The sequence below is a fragment of the Vanacampus margaritifer genome, chromosome 18 (genome assembly GCF_051991255.1).
Source record: "Vanacampus margaritifer isolate UIUO_Vmar chromosome 18, RoL_Vmar_1.0, whole genome shotgun sequence".
In the NCBI taxonomy this organism is placed as follows: domain Eukaryota; kingdom Metazoa; phylum Chordata; class Actinopteri; order Syngnathiformes; family Syngnathidae; genus Vanacampus; species Vanacampus margaritifer.
In genome coordinates, this window is record NC_135449.1 from 17481714 (window position 1) to 17501997 (window position 20284).

At 40.9% G+C, this 20284-nt stretch overlaps 1 protein-coding gene across 1 annotated transcript in view; it reads left to right on the plus strand.

Annotated features, from left to right (window-relative positions):
* The window catches only part of LOC144038753 (unconventional myosin-XVB-like), a 75842-nt gene extending 64221 nt beyond the window's left edge, over nt 1-11621 (plus strand). Inside the window, exons 28-32 of the mRNA XM_077551470.1 lie at nt 2674-2804; nt 9091-9224; nt 9300-9433; nt 10817-10957; nt 11174-11621. Of these exons, the coding sequence (XP_077407596.1) occupies nt 2674-2804; nt 9091-9224; nt 9300-9433; nt 10817-10957; nt 11174-11260 (627 nt within the window). The 3' untranslated portion in view covers nt 11261-11621. The remainder of the gene's footprint in view (nt 1-2673; nt 2805-9090; nt 9225-9299; nt 9434-10816; nt 10958-11173) is intronic.
* Nucleotides 11622-20284: the final 8663 nt, after the last annotated feature.

The window sequence follows — 20284 nt, forward strand, 5'->3', positions numbered from 1 at the left end:
ATTTACTGACATGTTTACTCCAGTTCCCCGTCCAAAGCCGGAAATATATGATTAGACAGGTAATGCCATGCGAACTAGACTCCCTCAGACCCACAGTGTTATCTCCATGAGAACTTGAGAACTTGACTCCCATGTACATTCCTATCTCACCAGCTGGAAGGGAGTGAAAAGTTCCAATATACTTCACAACAACATCATCACAGTGTTATTCATTACAATACACAGTTATATTCCAATATATGTTTATAAGTAAATTCATAAACAGTAAAAATATAAATTGAAAATGTTAAATGTCTTCATAAGTGACCAGTTTCTGTCTCCCTCTCCATATAGTCATTTGCAAGAATTAGTATAGTACAGTGAAGAATGATATTGGCAGCATCATACACTGGGGAGGTTTTTCTTCAGCTGGACTTGGGGCCTTAGACAAGTTGGAAAGAATTGTGAAAAAATGTCAGGAAAAGCCTACTAGAGTAAGCGGTGTCGTGATGGCGATCGGTGTTAACCGATATGGAATTCTTAGGATTTGAAGAAGGTTATCTTAAAGTTATAAACTTTTGCGTGTCCAAATCAAATGATGCGATTCCCGTGAACAGAGTCCTTGCAAGGATGATTTATTACAGAGAATCTCCGGTCACACAACACTGAACATCACGTAAAAGGTGGAATTCCAGGGTGCGCGTGTTGGCGCGTCTTTTGCGGAATACAGCTTTTATAGAATCCAAATCAGTAGGAGAACACCTATTTCTCCTCCCATCATGAATAAGTAAAACAGATTGGTTCTCACACAATATGTTACATAATGGAATTTTTGTACACAGTTCGCAGCTGTGTTGTCTTTTAGACAAAATATACTCTCAGGGTACTTTTCGTACTTTTTCCCAAAACAATATCTCACAAACAAATTGAACTGGATTTAGAGTGGCCGTGAGTGATGGTGCGAACAGAGAATGTGTGTGTGTGTGTGCTCTCTCAAAGCAGAATCTGTTCTCACGAAGGACACAAAGAAGGAATTTAAGACAAAACAAGGTACCAGCTTAGGTTAAGGTCAAATTATACTGAGTTCAACACTATTTCACCTACTCTACACATCTATAAAACATTTCAACATAGTTAATATATGAAATAAGTAATTAAAAATGTTAATAATGTATAACAGATTCTTCCCCATTTTTCCATCGTCCTAGTCCATGATGTGGTTGTGTCTTCAGCAGCGGTCCGTTATGGCTGATTTCATGTTTTCTTGTTCTGCTTTTTGTTTTTGTGTTCTTGTAAAACATCCTGTTGTTTTCTTTTTCACATTGCGTTTTATGTTCTTTTTTACGGGTTGTGAAAGTAAGCCCAGTTTCACCAATGTATGTTTTATTGCATGATTCACATGGAATTTTGTTAATATTGCATTTCTTGTTGGGTGGTATGGTGTCTTTCGGGTACACGAGTTGTCTGAATTTTTGGTGTGGTTTTATAACTGTATGGATTTGATTTTTTTCATGATCCAATGTATGGGTTCTGTTATTTGGCTGATGTACGTTTTTTGTCTTCCTTTCTTTTTTCTTCTGTTTGTTTTGACTGGATATTGGCAGAGGGTGAGAGCGTGTTGTATGTGGTTTTCTTCTTCATGTCTGTCCTTGTCTCGTTATGATGTTGAGCCGGTTGTAAAGTGTTCTGACTACTGATAATTTGTGTGGTGGGGTGTTCTGATGTCCAGAGAAGGTATTGGTTGCTGTGTGGGGGTTTTCTGTTAATGGTGTTTTTTATGCTACCACTATCATTGTGGTGTATGTTCCAGGCCTAAGAAGGATATGGTCTGTTTTGTCTCTTCTTCACGTGTGAATTTTATGTTGCCGGTAGTGTCTATGGTTTTCAGATGGTCTGTGAGCTCTTGTGAGTGTCCAGCCTTTGTCATCTACATAACGTTTCCATAATGTTGGTTTGTATTGTAGGGGTGCGGGTTGGATGCCTTTTATTTCCAGGACCTCCATGAAAAAAACTACTCATTATTGTGGATAGTGGATCTCCCATTGCAAAACCTTCTTTTTGTCTGTGTATGGTTGTCTTGTATTGAAAATAGGTCGATTTGGCAACAAAGTGTAGTAGTTGTCTCTATTTTGGCCCCTCTCTCTTTTTCTGCAGCTGAAACTCACATCCAACTTTATCACATCTCGTACTGACTACTGTAACAGCATCCTATATGGTACACACTCTAAATCTGTGCACACTTCAATGCATTGAATCTGCCACCCGGCTCCTCACTCATACCCGTTCACATTGACCAAAACATCTTATCAGGGACAGGACATAGCTTGACTATCTTTACATTACCTACAAAGTATGTTCAGCACAACATGTAGAGGGTGCTCCAAATGCCGGCTCTAAACCTTTCATCCCAAAAGCTAAGTATGAGAAAGGCCACATCCCCTCAATTTTTTGCGGTCTCAGTGTTTCAAAGCAGTCCTTTGTTTGACAGAGAATGGGGAGCTGAAATTCTTGGTTGAATTCCTTTTATCACTGTTAGTGTTTCCTGCATGTTGAATGATTCGTAATGAAGAATCTCTCTCTGTCTGTCTCTGTCTCTGGCTATCTCTGTCTTTATCTGTCTCGCTGTCTCTGTCTCTGTCTCTGTCTCTGTCTCTCTCTCTCTCTCTCCCTCTCTCTCTCACCTGTACTCTGTAGCTCAAGGGTGACTACTTAAACAGGCTTCTCCAGCTCACTGCAGCTGCAAATGGGTACTCATCAGTCCAGCAGATTGCAGAGCTGTCAGTCCTGCAGCACCTCTCCCAGGGACTGAAGATAGAGCTCTCACCGTGAGTGTGTTTTTACAGCATTTTATATGTTGAGTGGTTCCACAAAGTACAATCACAATGCATTCTGTGATATTAGTCAAACTTATATCTGGTCATCTTTCAATTGAATAAGAAGGGGTAATTTTTTGTGGAAGACAAAAAAAACACAATAAAAGTCTTGACACTGTTTTTAAAATGAAAACGCAGGATCGAGATGGATTCATTCTTAACTCTTTGACTGCCAGACGTTTTCAGAAACGGGATGTCGCCAGTGCCAGCTGATTTAAGCATTTTGACTGATCTTTCAAGGTCCACAGAAAATGTTGTGTTTAGACTATGAAAACACACATACTACCAAATGAAAGATTGAACTCTCATCTTTCATCAGATAAAAAAGTTTGTTTCTACCTTATTCCGTTCTTCAGTAATCAACAATAGAAAATGGTTAGTTTCACCGAAATGCTCTGTTTTGAAACAAAAAACAGAGAAAAATAGCTTTTTGTGAAACAATGTTATTTCATGCACTCTAGTGAATTGTACACTTCTTTTTGTCCATGAATGATGCCACAAACACCTAAACAGTGCTTTACTTCTGTAAAACGCTTTCACCAACAATGAAAAAGTGTTTTTAGTTTGCAAAATACGTTTATTTCCATTCAACAGTGTAACAATTTGACAAAACAATTTCGCAAACTATTTACAAATGTATGCAACTGTGGTACTACTTACAATTATGTGGATGTTTCAAATACAGTTTTTCTTTTTGTAACGCTCTCCTGCGTGCAAGGAGAGGGAGCAGGATTCGCACAACAGATTACTTTCACTTTCATTGTCCGTTTCGCGTGCAGACGTTACACTTTCTTGACGGCCTTTTTTTCCGGGGAATAAATAGCAAGTAGCAGACTGTACCCACTCCTCGGGGAACTCTTCGTCGTCCGATTGATCATCCGCCTGAGCGTGCCCGCTTGTGCTCCGCGTTTTCCGGTGTCAGCATCGCTAGCCCGTGAACCTTTATGACGTCGTCATAGCCGCCGCGTCAACGCTTCCAACCAGTCACCATCGCTTCCAACGAGTCACCATCATCATCATCGATGATGATCATCGTCGTCATCAATGTGCTCTTTAGCGTTGAAAATTCCCAACTGTGAGCTGCTTGCAACATTGTCCGCTTCCTCCTCCATCTAGCTCCGCCTAACGTATTCTACTGCCGCGTCAATGCTTCCAACCACGGAGTCACCATCATCATCATCATCAATGATGATCATCGTGGTCATCAATGTGCTCTTTATCGTTGGTCGATGCTTTTCGTCTTTGAAAAAAACGGCTCTAGTGTGAGCTGCTTGCAACCGCCATTATGGCTTCTTCAGCCATTGTCCCCACAACACTCTAGCCCCGCCTCACGTCTTCTGCTGACGCCCACCCGATCTTGTCAAAAGAGAGTCATCGCTGCCCTCTAGGGGCCAAAAATAGTCATTAGGCTCACTAGACCTGCTTGAAACTTTCAGGACAGCTCCGCAAGCCTTCCCTGCACCCGTTTCAAAAAAAACATTTTAAAAAATGGGTGGACGTCTTTTAACGTCTTTGGCGCTCCTCCGTAGGTTTTTGCAGAACGTCATTTAACGTATTTGGCAGTAAAAGAGTTAATTTAAACTTTGCTCGTCTAACACGGCAGCTAGAGAAACAACACTTCCTGATCCCCTATAAGCTGACTAACACTAACCAATCAGAAGCTAGCATACTTAAAGTAAATGCAAGTGAAGGACAGAGAGCAGCAGATTTGACACATCAATTTAGCTACTTGTACAAAAAAATACCAAAATGTATGAATGTGTTAATAATAATTCTGGAAACATAAATATGCAAGTGAATATACAATTTAACAAATTAACTTAAATGCTTGATCCTCAGGGTGTGGACCTTCGCAAAGCGAGGCGTCTGTCGTTGGCTGTACCCAACGCTTCAAAGAGCGAATGCTTAACATCATATGAAATAAAATGAGTTACTGGTTGTCTTTGAAGCAGAGATCTCAATAAAATTCAGCTTCATTGTGCTTTATACACTTTTTCAATGTATTTGTACCTGCTAGACTTATAAAAGGACTCAAAAGTACATTTGTATTCAAGTTAATTTTGAAAACAATTGAAATATATAAATAATAAAAAATTAAATATGTTTCTCATTAGTCCTAACAAGAAACGTTCTCATTAGGACGAGAAACTTTCTGGTCCTAATGAGTTAACTTTTTCGTTAGTATGAGGAAGTTTCTTGTTGTTCTTGTTTCTTGACGAGAAAGCAGTATGCGTGCATGGGAATCCCTATAACTACATTTTAGTTTCTACTACTTTGTGTGAAAATGACCTAATCAGGTTATAAGGACCTTATCAGGTTATATTTTCACCTGGGACTTGATTATAAGGACATTGCTGCTGTTGTGTCTGAGAGACATTAAAAACGAATTTTGAAGTATTGCAGTCTGCTGCGGTGCAAGGAATATACCACTTTGGATCGTGTGGTTAAATTCATTCATGAACTTTTACAAACATCTGGGCAGCTCTGTAGATACAGATGGGTGTATACTAAATGCAAGGAGAATGGATTACACGTCAAAAAAGAACAGGTGCGCCTAATCTTAGAAGAACTTGACCCAAGAGGTGTTGTGCTAAAGAAAACTCATACTCGCGTTCGGCAGCAAACTCGAGGTGTGTGTTCAATAACCACTCACACAGTAGGACATCTGAAACTTCTATAGAAAAACTCATTCAGTGCACCAAACAGTGATGACTAGTCTTACGTGAGCAGATACGTGGAAACATTCTATTATTTATTTGCCCCATCATCACAGATGACTGATGAAAATAAAAATGCTATAGCGAATCTGATTAATATTCTCTTTAGTCGAGTCAAGTTTGTTTAGCCCTAATCACAAAAGAGTCTCAAAGGGCTTCAACATGCCTACAGTTGACAAATATTAATGACATCCCCTGATGACCAGGCTGCAATGGATGCCAAATGGGCAACAATTTACACAGTTTGTGATACTAAAGAGAAATGAGAAAGTCCATTTAACAAGTTAAAGCACTGCAAGAACACGTTATCAGGTAAGTGGGTCGTCATCCAAACCCGGCCTGGTAGATCGGGACAGCTATGTCCATGGCAGCAACTCAAAGGTGATGGTCCGTCCCGGATCTCTTCCCGGTCAACCAGCGCAGAACCCAGAGTAGCATACAAATCTAGTGTTCCAACGATCCAAATCATTTATATCCATAGTGGATTTCAGTATAGGTTTCTTTTCTCCCAAGCCAAGTTACAGGGGGATACATATTCTGACAAGTGTTAACCTGCAAGATTTTGTATCCCTCCTGGCAGGGGCGTGCCAGGATTTGTATCCCCTGCTAACTACGCAGCTATTGGTTGTTAAATACAAGTACTTGTTTATAAAACTGAAATATAAGTGTGTTGTCCGTGTCTTTGAATGAAAAGATGGGCCATAGTAGTCATGCGTAGTAGTGTGATGTCATTGTGTGTGTGCTCCCGCGCAGAGGTGGGTTGTAACGAGTTACATTTACTCCGTTTCATTTACTTGAGTAACTTTTTGAAAAAAATCCACTTCTACTTCTAAGAGTAGTTTTACCACACAATACTTTTTACTTTAACTTGAGTAGATTTGTGAAGAAGTAACGCTACTTTTACTCCGCTATATTGGGCTACACGAGAGTCGTTACCTGCCGCCCCATTCATGTATTAGATTCACCGTATTTTCACATAAGCGCTCCTCTTGATTGACTGTGTGGGAGCATTTCCGCAGACACTAGTGATGTGACGTTCATGAACGAATCGAGTCTTTTGAACGGATCTTCAATATGAGAGCCGTTCAACTCCCTATTAAATCAACAAATCTGTGCGTACGTACGAATCCAAGCACATTCCTTTCATACATCTCAATCAATGCGGGAACGTTAGAGTACCCGACTCCTCCCTCTCCACGCCTGTACATAAATATGCAAATTAGTATAAATAAGGCTTGCTGGAAATATGCAAATTAGTATAAATAGGGCTTGCTTGTGTAATGATTATGTAAACAGTGAAGTTTAAACCCTGCTGCTGAGCTTATATGTGGGGCTGTCCCTTTAAGAGCTGCTGGCTCTTGCCTGCTCGTCTGTCATCAGTGTCAACAAAACCCAGCTGTGGTGCTCTTGTTTGAGTGAGCGTTACAATTACGATGCATGATAAGATAATCACATTATAAAGCATGAAGTACAAATGGAAGAAAAAAAAACGATGTTAGCTGGAGACACTTGTAAACAAAGTAGAGGCCGAAAAACAATAATTTTTGGCAGGCTGTCTTCAGAAGTCAAAAACAACCTCCGTGATGAAAGTGCCTTGTCCGTTGCCGTTAGTGGCTGAATGCTGAAGGGGCATCTGATTGTGATCGCGGAGGCCTTAAGTTAAATTTAATCAAATAATATGACAACCCTCTGCTGCCGCTGATACCGAATGAATGACGTGTTTATGGAGCATCGATCTGATTGTAATCGTAGAGGTTTCAACTTAAAAGACGCGCACGACGCGCACAACCCCCCGCACGCCCTGCAGTGACAATATTTCGTGGCATGTCTGCCGCCGATAAATAGATAGAGGGCATGTTGAATGTGCTTGTTTAAGGGGCATCGTTTTGTCATTTAATCATTGATCAATTTGTGATGGGAAAACCCCCACGATGACTAATACGTCTTCGGCGCATGGATGCAGCCATCCATTAATTTTTATTTTTATGACTACTTTTTACTTTTTCTTGAGTAATATCATTTTGAAGTTAACGCTATTCTTACTTGAGTAAAATTTTTGGCTACTCTACCCACCTCTGCTCCCGCGGCAGGGGATACACATTTTTTCAGGGGTAAGTACATTGGTACAACACCTGTTAAACCCGTCAGTGCAGCTGGGAGATTAAAAGTTATTGAATTTTTTTTATTTTGTAACACGCTGTTGCCATGGCATGCACTGTTTGCAAAGAAAAATTATGCTGTATTTGAGGGTCTAATTACTTGATTATACGATGAAATAATCAATAGGATAATCAATTTTATTTTATTTTATTATTTTTTTTTTTTATTTTTTTTATTTTTTTGGGAGATCTCAGTATTGATCATTTGAAATGTCATCATCATTGTTCTCCCTTTTTTTTTTTTTTTGTATGTGTGTTTGTGCGTGCGTGTGTGTGTGCGTGCGTGCGTGCGTGCGTGCGTGCGAAAAAAAAAATAAATAAATAAGAATTCCCATACCGTTCACCTAAACCGAACACTTCAAAATCCAGCCAGAGTCGTGGGGCCGCCAGGAGACCCAAAGGGGGACCAAAGAAAAGAAAGAAAAGCGAAGCCCAGCACCGACCAGACACCACCCACCGGGCCACTAACCTTCACCAACCCCAAAGACATCCCAACTCCAACAAATCAGGGAAACCTCAAGGGCCCAAAGGAGAAACTGAGGAAAGGTAGAAAGGACAGACGAAGCAGAGTGAGATCCACAGACACCAGCCTCCACCGAATCAATGACCTGAGGGAGAAACAAATTGTGTCTGAGTCTCGATAGATGCTGGTGTGGTGGATCTAGCATGCATGAAAATCTCCACCAAAGAGGGGAGCCGTCGACCCCCGCCAGGACAGAGCAAGCGCAACACCTCAGGGCCCCCCAGGCCGCGGCCGCGCCAAAGGACGACCCCCGGGCCCCGCAGGGGCCACCGGCCGGAGAGCAAACCCCGGAGCAGGAGCGCCCCCCACCCCAACGCGGCCCGCGCCCCCAACCCAACGCAGCAGGACGGGGCACTGCAGGCCCACCAGGCACCCCACCGGCCCACAACCCCCGCTCCCCTCGCGACCCGAGGGAAATGATATCCCCCCCTGCTCCGATCCATCCGCCCCCCAGGCATGTCAATGAGCGTATGTGGTGCATTAAAATAAATTAATGGGGGGGGGGGTGCACACGGACAGGCGACCGCAGCACTGCTTCATACCGCGGCCGCCCCAACCGATGCCCCCGCCCCCCCCCAGTTGTGTGGTGCATTAAAATTTGGAGGGGAGCTGCAGGGCGGAGACGGTGTCTCCACCCCACCCCACTCCCCCCCAAAGTGTGTTATGTGCCCTAAAATGTATTGTGCAAAACTAGTGCAGTGAGATAGTGGGATAATCAATTTTAAAAAGATTCGATAGTGACAGCACTAATCAGCCAGCCCTAGGTGATACACAGACTTAAATTCCTCTGTATGTACAGTACATGACTGATGGTTTTGTTTTATGTATTTATCTGTTAGGTTGGAAATAAAGAAATACTTGCCTGCTCAGGAGGGGCAGAACGCGAGTATGGATGAGATCCACTCTTTCTGTTTGAACAAGCTAGAATCCATGAAGGCTCTTAGCCCACTCGATGCCAAAATACAATTTATTGGTTAGTATGAAATTGCTTCTACTCTCTCCATATCCTTGAATTATTTGAAATCAAGTTGTTTGTCTGCTTTGGCAGTGCTTCTCAGCGACCAACATCTGTTTGGCTCCAACAATTACTTGGCCCAGAAAGTCAGTCACCGTGCATGTCCTTCCCCCTGCATGATCAGTGTCAACCATGATGGATTGCTATTTTTTCATCCTAAAACACAGGTACCAAATGTCAATAATTTATTTTGCAATTTTGAACGTCATTGTTTTGTTAAGGCACATAGTCCACGCAATCCTTATCTTAAATCACTTTTTTGAGAGCTTTCCCCTTTTCAAAAACTCCCTGCCAACACACCCATGTGAGGCCCATGTGGGTTGGATATGGGCTGGTGAATAGGTCTCATTTGGGCTGCCCAGCTGGGTCCCAGAAAAAATGATTGCGATGACAGGGATTTGAACCAGGGTACCATAGAACCAAAGTCAGACACCCCTTTTTGGTCAGGTATTTCATGGTGGCCCCATGTGTGGGCCCCTCGTATGGGCTCTAGGTAAGATCCACATGGGCAACCCAGCTTTCTCCCATCTGGGGCCCACTGGACTGATTATGGTGTTCTTGATTGTACCCACCTCGAATGAGCCTGAAGCCTGAAGTCCTTGTTGAGGTAGCAAAATGTTGCTAGGCGGCAAACTTCCTTTAATTGTCTCAAAGGGGGAGGGGTTTTCCCATATTTTTTCGGAATGCTGTAAGGCGCTTTTTTCTAGGTTTGAATATTAATCTTGTTCTATCAAACTTGTATGAAATGGTCCATTAATTGTCCAAATAATACATATTAAGTTGTAATTATAGATTTTTTTGTATGCATTCTTTCCTAAAAAGAAAATCTTACTTAATTGTAAAGAAATATATGTCAGGGAGTAAGATCCATTGCCCATGCTGTTATTGTGCAAATCTCAAATATATTGGAGTGAAGTCCAACCAGAGCCCACTTATTGCCCATTCTTAGTTGCGCCCATCTACTGCCCACCTATTGCCCAAGTGGGGCCCAAAAATGAATCCCACTCTAAACCCATGCCCAGTCAAAGCCCTACTAGACCAAGTGGTGCCCATTTGTGCCCAATTGTACATGTTTGCTGGGCCCCCAACTTTGGGGACTTTGACTGATTTTGTCTGATTGCTACCTAAAATGAACCATGTGTACAATACAGGACAAATCTAAATTGCAAGAGGAAAAAAATATGTAATACCGTGTGGTCTGAGTATGGTGCAACATGTTGAAGACTTGTCAAAGAACACAAAGTTGTAATAATGCAGCTGCACAGGGTCAGGCTCTTAATCAAACTGTAGAGTCCTCCATTCACTGCAAAACAAAAACTACTTTGGCCTCATGCCACCATCACTGCTCATTGCTCTCAGCTTTAATTTCTAAATAAATTTTGTGGATTTGCAGCAGTGGTGTCCAAACTATGGCCCGGGGGTCATTTGCCTTCAACAGGTGTTAAAAATAACTATACTTTCTCTAAAGTAGGCATAATCGACAAGTTTGCTTATTAAACATTCAAAACTTGTTGATCAAAGGTGCAAATCTGTATCACTTTCCTTTGCAGGAGAAGGTGTTTGAAATTCCTCTAACAGATGTTCAGTCCATGCGCACTGTGCGACCCAAAAAGGCAGGCAAGATGCCATCAATGGTCATCAGTTATGGTTCACTGAGTCAGGCCCAAAAAATAACAATTCATCTCAAACAGGTAGGTGATGAGTCAAATTACTTCCGTCTGGCATAGCTTTGTACCTTTTACTCAGTATTCATTGAATAAAATCGGTGTCTGAATTGACTGCAGGTTTAAAAAAATTAACAAAAACTTAAAGTGCAAAGACTAGTTGAAAACTGTGTTGTACATCTCTGAGTCTAAAGTTATGTTTGTGTCTATTTTTTTGTTCATCACCTTGATTGCCTCTTTTAGGCCAAGGAGCTGTGTCACATCCTTGCAATGATAATGGAAGAGTTGATCCGCCCCTCAGTCAACAGCTCCATCTCAAATCGCCAGTAGACACGCCATACTCTCTTTTTTAACTAATGCGTCTGTTAATTATTCTTTTTTCCTTCATCTTTCATTCAATTGTGTCTGCATTGAAGTTCACTGATTGACCTACAGTATCTGTAAATGTTCCAGTTTTGCATCAGACCTGAACAAATCGGCTTATTTTTTAATTAGCTAACCAGAGTGTACAAATTGGTGCTTCCAATTGCATTTAGCAATTGGGTTAACTGTTAATTGTTCTTATAATTGATTATTTAATCATGTTTTATTCTTGTTCCTGTTTCCTATCACAGTAGTTAGTTTGCTTCTTTTAACTTCCCAAATAAATTTTCCCAAACATATTAGAAAATAAACGTGCACAAAATCAAAACCTGTTTGTGTACTGTGTGTTTTATCAATTTATATTAACCTCTAATCGAGAAAAGAAGGGTACGACCTTCATTTTAATGACTGATTTAACAAGGTTATCATCTCTTATCCTGATAAAATTATCAAAAACCGATGTGGGTGCTCCGAAGGCGAAGTCTCCTATAATCAATAAATTAACTAGTTATTAATTTAATAATTATTAATTTAATAAATAATTTACCTGATTTACCCTAATATAATGCACCTTGTGAGGCCAATTTAAGTTGTGTATTTTGTATAATACACACATGTAACAATCTAAAACAGCTTAGTGCAGCGTGTTTCTCTTTTGGGAAATTTCCACGGTTCAAAACCAACCTAACTAAAACTTATGCCAGAGCCAATCCGTTGTATAAAAGGAGTATCTGAAGTGATGATTAATTGTCGACGAAAGCCTGGTACACACATAAGGATTTATCAAATCTTAAGAGATTTGTTTTATCTTTGACAGACACACACATAAAGCAAAAAAAAAAAAAAAAAGGGCATTTAACAGTTTTAGGTGTATTGTGTGTGGAGTGCTCAAATAAGCTCATCACACCTCCCCACACACAAAAAGATTGTCTTCCAGCACTGGTTAAGAATCCAGTCCTCCGAAGGAATGCTCTCGTGTGATCACACGTGACTTCACATACACGAAGACGACCAGGCACTTCCGGGTATGCACTGATGATTGCTGAATGTTTCCGAAGGGGAGAGGAGATGGGAGCAATATAAAGTGTTCATGTCTGCAAGGAAATAATTGCTTTAGAAAAGGATTGCTGGCCACTGGGGAACCCACGTTTATACAAAAATGACATTGGGTAGGCATATAGTCTGTTGTAACAACAACAAAAAACACAGAGAAAGCGTGGCTCGATCCCATGATCCCACAGTTATCCACTCTTAACACAACTCACACATAAAGATAATCTTGTAAGACAATTTTATAAGACATAAGATTGTCAAGCGTTTGACATCCTTGGTCGGCAAGGGGACAAAAACAGCCCTATTGTCTTTATGTATGTGAAAGGCTTAATTATTAAAAGGGAATACATTTGTCGACGATGTGAATGTTATACACACTAAAAGTGGAAGAATAACAATCACATTTAACTTATTGCATGCAACTTTATCATCTTCACAAATTCTGATTGATTTGGAATAACATTCCAACCCTCACGTGGCATCATCAGAGTAGCTAACTGATCACATTACAAGCTGACTAGGCTGTGTAAATGTTAGTGCATTAAAATTCTGCGTAGATAAATGAGCACATGGTGCTAAACTGCTAGCCCTTTGTGTAAGAAGCACAATGCGTTAAGCCTAACAGAACCTTCTTCTGAACTTGTCCTGAGTATATGAAACCCACATCAGGACGTCGACCTAACTCATGGTGACCTTGCCTGTTGTCCCCGATGTGCCCACAAGAGGTCAACCTTGCAACACTGGCCCTACCCTCTGCCCAAGTTGAACAGCCCACTCATGGTGTGTAATGCTGCCACCTTGTGGAATGCAACTCTGAGCTATTCAGAACACAAATTGAGGTCACTGTCCTCACTTTTGAAGCAAACCATCCAGCTTCACCTCAGTCTTCTTCTACTTCTACTTCTTCTCAGTACTCTGAACTGTACTTCAGGATGACGTCCAACAACTCCACCAACTCCGTAGTTGTTCTTTGCAATCTTATTGGCATGCCATGCCTATTTCTGAACATTTTTTTGCCCACCCAGCCAACCCTTGCAAAACAGGTGCTGCTGTGCGCCTCTGTCCTGCCATTCGCTGCCCATGCTTTCACCTACTACTTTTGGAATACATGTTGTCAGCCTTTGTGCTCAACAACACTTGCGCGACTTCAATGAACTTGCAACCCTTTGATATTCTCATGACTTTGGTCATTTTTGGATCACCATCGCCGCATACCTTTCTCGTCTGCCTGCCAATGGATCACCTACTCATACCAAGACATTCGCTTTTGGTTGTCAACTTCTGCTTCCTGTCCAGGGCTTTCTTCGTTGTGCCTCCGCACACCCCTGCCGCTCGGTTGCTCCCCTACCAACAATTTTCGGTTCCGAGAACATTCTGAGAGCTTTTTCCTGCAGTAACATTCTCCAGACGGTTAGGTTTTTAAATTTTGGTTACTCCTTGGTAGCGTTTTAGTTGCGATGGCAAGTTTTTGTAACGTTCTCTAAACGTTCTTTTATTTATCTTCCCCACAAACTTAAAAACAACTCTTAGTTTTACAAATTACTTATTGTACAATTTTTTTTTTTTTCATAAGTCAATTTAAAGTGACATAAAGGATTTTGCCAAAAACGAGGTTTAAACTGTGCGCCGGTAAACGTCAGTTGTGCCAGCCACCCTACAAATGCTAGACTGTCTTGTAAGGATTCCTCGTAGTGCTTACATTGCACATGTTAGAAGACCATCTTTGTCTTCCGCGTGTTCGTTGTTTTTCGGGTAGAGAGAATGTTGATTTTCTGAATACGGACTGGAGATCGGTGAACAGGTCCTTCGAAGGATTTATTTTACAGAATATTCCGGACAAAAGCGAGTTTACAGAACACAGCTGCTTCTCGTAAGTGTGTAGTTAGAGTGGACTCACAGCATTCTTATACTATCTTGAAAGGCAGTATCCCATAAAAAAAACAAATCCTCAGGAAACAGCCCCCAGACTTTTACAGACATCATTCAATACACATTGACAGATGGCCCCTTGATGTGGAAATATAGTAGGTCTCAGACATGACGTCACCTTGCAAGATAAGACTTACAAAGAAATCATATTAACATTGACTTCAACCACAGACAAATGGTCTATTGTTGTGGAAATAGGGGAGGCCCCCACAGACCTTATTCAAACACTCACCAAGCTCTACTGAGGAAATTAAAACAGTTATGACTAAATCTAATCAGTTATGACTTAACTAGAACAGTTATAAGTAAATCAAAACAGTTATAACTAAATCTGGGCAGAAGACCCTCAACACACAGCACCAGATGACGCTTGTTTTCTCTACTCTCCAATTATCTCGCTAAATTAACTAATTTGCTCCCAAAAATGTATAAAAATTTTCTATTTTAAATATTGCCATGGTCCAAAAAACGTATTTATACATATTTTTTTAAATGTTTTTTTTTAATGCTAGAGCATACAGAAGGCTTTGATGCACCCTCTGACCGGAAGTAGTCGCAACATGCTCTTTTCCCCAGTGTTTTTGACAGGTTTATGAATAATGATGAAACTAACTTCTAATGCTAATTGCTGCAAAACAGAAAAGGATACAAATATACTTTTCTTCTGATGAAAGAAGAGACTCTAATCTTTCTTTTGATAGGTTCCATGTTTTTATAGCATTAGAACACGATATTCTGTGGGCCTGGCAAAATCAGTCAATATCCAGTAAAAATGCCGGGAGCGAAAAAGGTTGCTTCAGCTGGGATGGAATGAGTTAAACGATTAACGCTAATATAAGGTTCCCTTTAAACAGTGTGGTATATCATCAAGTTGTGGGGGACACTTATGCCCAGCTTTAAGGACCAGTTAAAAGAGCACAGGTACAGTGGGCAGAAGTGACATCATCCAGATCGAAGGGTTTTTACTTTCTGAACCTGGATTGGCCACGTCTGACCTCAACCCACTTGTATTCCTGGCAAGGATGAAAAACCGAAACTAATGAGGTGATCCCTGCTTGTGTGGGACTTCACTTTGGAAGTAAAACAAAAAGAAGGGGCAAAACAATATTCTGTCTGATGCTTTATTCCAAGTTATTTGAGTCCTAGTAATAACAAACTAGTAACAAGTAGTTTTGTTTTTTAGGAATGGGGGTGTAAGTGTTACGTGAATGGGAGTGAGTGCTACTTTTCTAGGTATGATCTCTGCGGAGACTGTGGTGGCCGGCACCCGGCAAAGATTTGCTGAGGAGGTTGAGCCGGTCCAGAGGGAAGTGGCCGTTTGATTGCCCAAGAGCTAACTGCCAGATTGGGATCCCAATTTTGATTGGAGTAATATATGGTCTAATATAATGTAATCTTCGAGAAGTCCAGTTCATCATCTTATTCATTATCACTTTGTGCATAGAACTTATTTAACACATTGCAAGGTTTACCACAGGGGTCACCAAATGGCGGACCGTGGTCCAGATCCAGACCCTGAGACCCTTCATCCGGACCTCCAAGAATATGTACTGGGGGGGGGGGATATATTCAGTTTTACCGTCTATTTTTGAATAGGCGCGCGCGAGGGCAGCTATGCTTGAGCCGGGGGTCCTGTAAGCTCGCAAACCTTTGTTTTGTTTTTCGGGGTACACGCATTCTCACGACAAACGTGATGAAGTATGGCGTCAAACGTCAGAAAATTAAGAAACTGAAAAGTGAATGGACTGAGGCGTATGCTTTAATTTTACCGGCATCGAGGGCTACGAGCCCCGTGTATCTGCCTACGAGTGCTTACTTCGTGTACCGTGGATTTTTTGGGGCACAACACAAAAATCCTTTTACTGACTTCGGAATGGTCGAGGAATGTTTGGAAGCAATGGCAGATACACTATTTGAAGGATAAGGAGAGCAACTTAAGGTCCGTCAAATTCCCGTTGTCATTCAACAGCAGAGCAGGGGTGTATTTAACAAAGCAGGTTTAGTTTGAACCCTGGGTCAAGAAACCCTGAAATGTGGGAAACTCTGCGTCTTTTGTTTCAGAAAGGGTGGTAACTGGAGCCAGAGCGTAAAGTCCACTTTTGTCACAAACATGGCATGTCCTTTTGACAATGACAGTTCAGTTAAGAGGGGTAAAAACAAAATGCGGAAGCAGAGGACGGCGCTGCGTTCTGTGCTTCCCCGTTGCCATGGTGACTTGAAGAATCAGGGCTCCATTGATGTGCACTTTTTAGTGTAGTGGCAAAGCCAGGTAAAACTCTGCGTTGATCTAACTATACCTCGAATCAGCTGTCCTGGAACTGAAAACACAGAGTTTCCTCTCAGTGTATGTCAACTTGCTTTTCAGGGTGAGTCTCTGTTAGTTTGTTGAACATGCTTTGTGAAATGGACCCCTGCTCTCGGAGGATGTACAGCCCCAGATGGACAGCGCCATCCAAAGTGCCCGGTTTATTGCAATAGCTGCGGATAAATCAATCAACTGATGTAAGTGACAATCCTCAGCTTTTGGTGTATGTCTGATTCTATCACGAGAAGACTAAAACATATAGAGGACATTTTGGGTATCACAGCTTAGAAAACACATACGAGAGGAGAGAACATATATTTAGCTATAAAGGAAATGCTGAAAGAGAAAGGAAATAATGTGAAAATTGTTGTATCCATAACTAGTGATGGGGACCCTTCCTTGAAATATTTAACAATTAAATATTTGCAACAACAACAAAATTAATGAAAGAAATATTCAAAAAATAGACTAAAAATAAGTTGAATTATTTAAGAAATTGATTTTTTTGTCAATTAAATGTTTGAATTAATGTTTAATTGAATAAAAAAGCAGAAAATGAAATTATTGTGGTTGGTTGTTTTTCATGTCCCGACCCTGGTCAATTGGGCTGATTGGGTTAGTGGACCTCTTGCCAATTTAGTTGGGGACACCTGCATTACTATGTGAAGATTTTTGATGACCCCTTATAATAAACCAGGGACCTTTCTACATATTTTTGGGGATTGCAAATCAGGTTGCTTTTGAATTTATCCTCAACTCATTTATCACAGTGTAAAGAATGACAGTTGGATCTTCTAACTGCCGCAATAAATAAATAAATGTAGTGAGATGGAAACCTCCACATCAGATGCGTATTTAGACCATTTTGAACAATAGCACCCCCAGAATTTTAGAGTATATAAAGTGCTGCTCAAAAGTTTGTGAACTTGTAAGCATGGTCAGACTTTTTGTATAACATATTAAAATAACCGTATTAACTCTTTGACCACCAGACGTTTTCAGAAAAGGGATGCTGTGAGTGCCAGCCGATTTAAGCATTTTGACTGATCTTTCAAGGTCCACAGGAAATCTTGTGTTTGGACTATGGAAACACACATACTACCAAATAAAAGATTGGACTTTCATCTTTCATCAGAAAAAAAAGTTTGTTTCTACCTTATTCCGTTTTTCAGTAATCAACAATAGAAAATGGTTAGTTTCACCCAAATGCTCTGTTTTGAAACAAAATACGGAGAAATCAAGCTTTTTGTGAAACGATATTATTTCATGCACTCTAGTGAATTTGACACCTTTTTTTCCCTGAATGATGCCACAAACACCTAAACAGTGCTTTACTTCTGTAAAACACTACCACCAACAATGAAAAAGTGTTTTTTGATAGCAAAATACGTTTATTTACATTCAACAGTGTAACAATTTGACAAAACAATTTGGCAAACTATTTACAAATGTGTGCAACCGTGGTACTATTTACAATTGTGTGGATGTTTCAAATACAGTTTTTCTTTTTGTAACACTCCCCTGCGTGCAAGGGGACGCAGCAGGATTTGCACAACAGATGAGTTTCACTGCGATTGCCCCTTCGCGTGCAGACGCTACACTTTCTTGCTGGCTTTTTTTTTCCGGGGAATAGCAAGTATATACTGCAGTGTGTGTTTGGCCATGTTGCCATCAAGTCTACTCTCAGGATCATGATACGGTGACGTTATGGTGGTGTTACGTCTGGCTTCCTCATGTCCTTCAGTTCCTATACTGGGTGGTTATAGATGTTCTGATCCATCTTATACACTCCAGTCATGGTGGCATCGTAGTCCATAACCAGTGTCTTCTGAAGGAATTGTATGATTACTATTTTAAGTGTAATCTTTGCGTGTTCAAAATGATTGTATCCGAGATCTGATGAACAAGGTTCCTTGCAAGGATTTATTTAAAAGCTTCCAAAGACACCGTTAGGACACCACATCTGAATGCAACGTGATGACCCCAAGAGTGTGACAATTTACAGAACATCGACTCATTTATACTAAAAAGATAAAAGGTTCCTCTTCCCCTCCTAAGTTGATTAAAGGACAGACATGTCGACTCCTAGTGACCAAATGTGTGATGTTATTAGTAAGCAGACATTTACATACAGTTCCCCTTCTTGACTGGGGGAACAAATGCAATTAGGATCTAACCCCAGACTTTTAGACTCCAATGACAAAAGGCTCTGATAACATCATGCACATTCCTATCTTCAATAGCTTTGAGGGTGAGAGGATAAAATAAAGTTCACAAAATCATTATTCCACTGTATTCTATTAAATACTCATGATTATATCACATTGTTATGCCTATAAGTAAATTCAAAAACAGTAAAACATCAAATTGAAAATATTAAATGTCTTCACTTCTCCGTGATCAGACTGTACCCACTCCTCCGATGAATATGCATTGGCCTCGGGGTACTCTTTGTTGTCCGATTGAACGTCCGCCTGTGCAGAAGTGCTTGGTTGTGCTCCGCGTTTTCCGGCGTTAGCATCGCTCGCCGGTGAGGCTTTATGACGTGGTCATAGCCGCCGCGTCAACGCTTCCAACTTCGGCGTCAACCTCGGAGTCACCATCATCATCATCGTCGTCATCAATGTGCTCTTTAGCATTGGTCGATGCTTCATCTTTGAAAAAAATGCTCAAGCGTGAGCTGCTTGCAACCGGTCGCCATTTTCGCTTCCTCAGCCATTCTCTCCTCAACACTCTAGCTCCGCCTCACGTCTTCTACTGACGCCTACCCAATCTTGTCCAAAGAGAGTCATCGCTGCCATCTAGTGCCCAAAAATAGGCATTATACTTACTAGATCTGCTTGATACTTTCAGCACAGCTGGCCAAGGCTTTCCTCCACCCGTTTCCCCAAAAAAAACATAGTGAACGTCTTTTAACGTCTTTGGCGGTCGTCTGTATGAGTTTACTAAATGTTATTTAACGTTTTTGGCGGTCAAATAGTTAAATGTTTAGTCATACCCAAATCTACAATGCTGACAAAAAGAATGATGATATTGTCATTCATTCTTGAACAAAAGTTTTTGATTTAAGAAAAACTCAGATTTCATGGATGCAAAAGTATGTGAACCTCTCACTTAATCGGACGTAGCGCCTTCTTTTGCAATGAGAAGTTTGTCCAAACTAGGGATGCACCGAAATGAAAATGGTTGGCCGAAACCGAAAATGAAAAATGCTTGGCCGAAAACTAAATCGCCGGAAAAAAATTATGCAAATTTTTACTATCCTTGCATTTATTATAATTAATCAAAATTATAATATTATTATAAAATATTTATTTAGCACTGGCATTTTAACCAAGCACAATATAAATTGAAATGTGCGCACACCGCAAAAATGTTGGCTAATGGTACATTAAACACCAAACGAGGGTTGAGCATTTTCTGGCAGTGCGATTGCACCTTATAGTCAATGTAGTTTGCACAGACGGGGACGGATGCGTGTGGCGGAACAAGGTGCGGCGCACTTAAAATCTGCACATTCACATATTTACCAACGTTTAAAAAAATTAAATAAATTTGTTCGCACCACCTAATCGGCTACGGGAACGGACTGCAAAGTCACACACAGCGTATTATACAGGTCTGCTGCCACCCGGAGATAGCGGTAAGTGTTTCCGTGTTTAAAACTGTTGATAGCAATAGTGCTAGCATTAGTGTTTAGCACG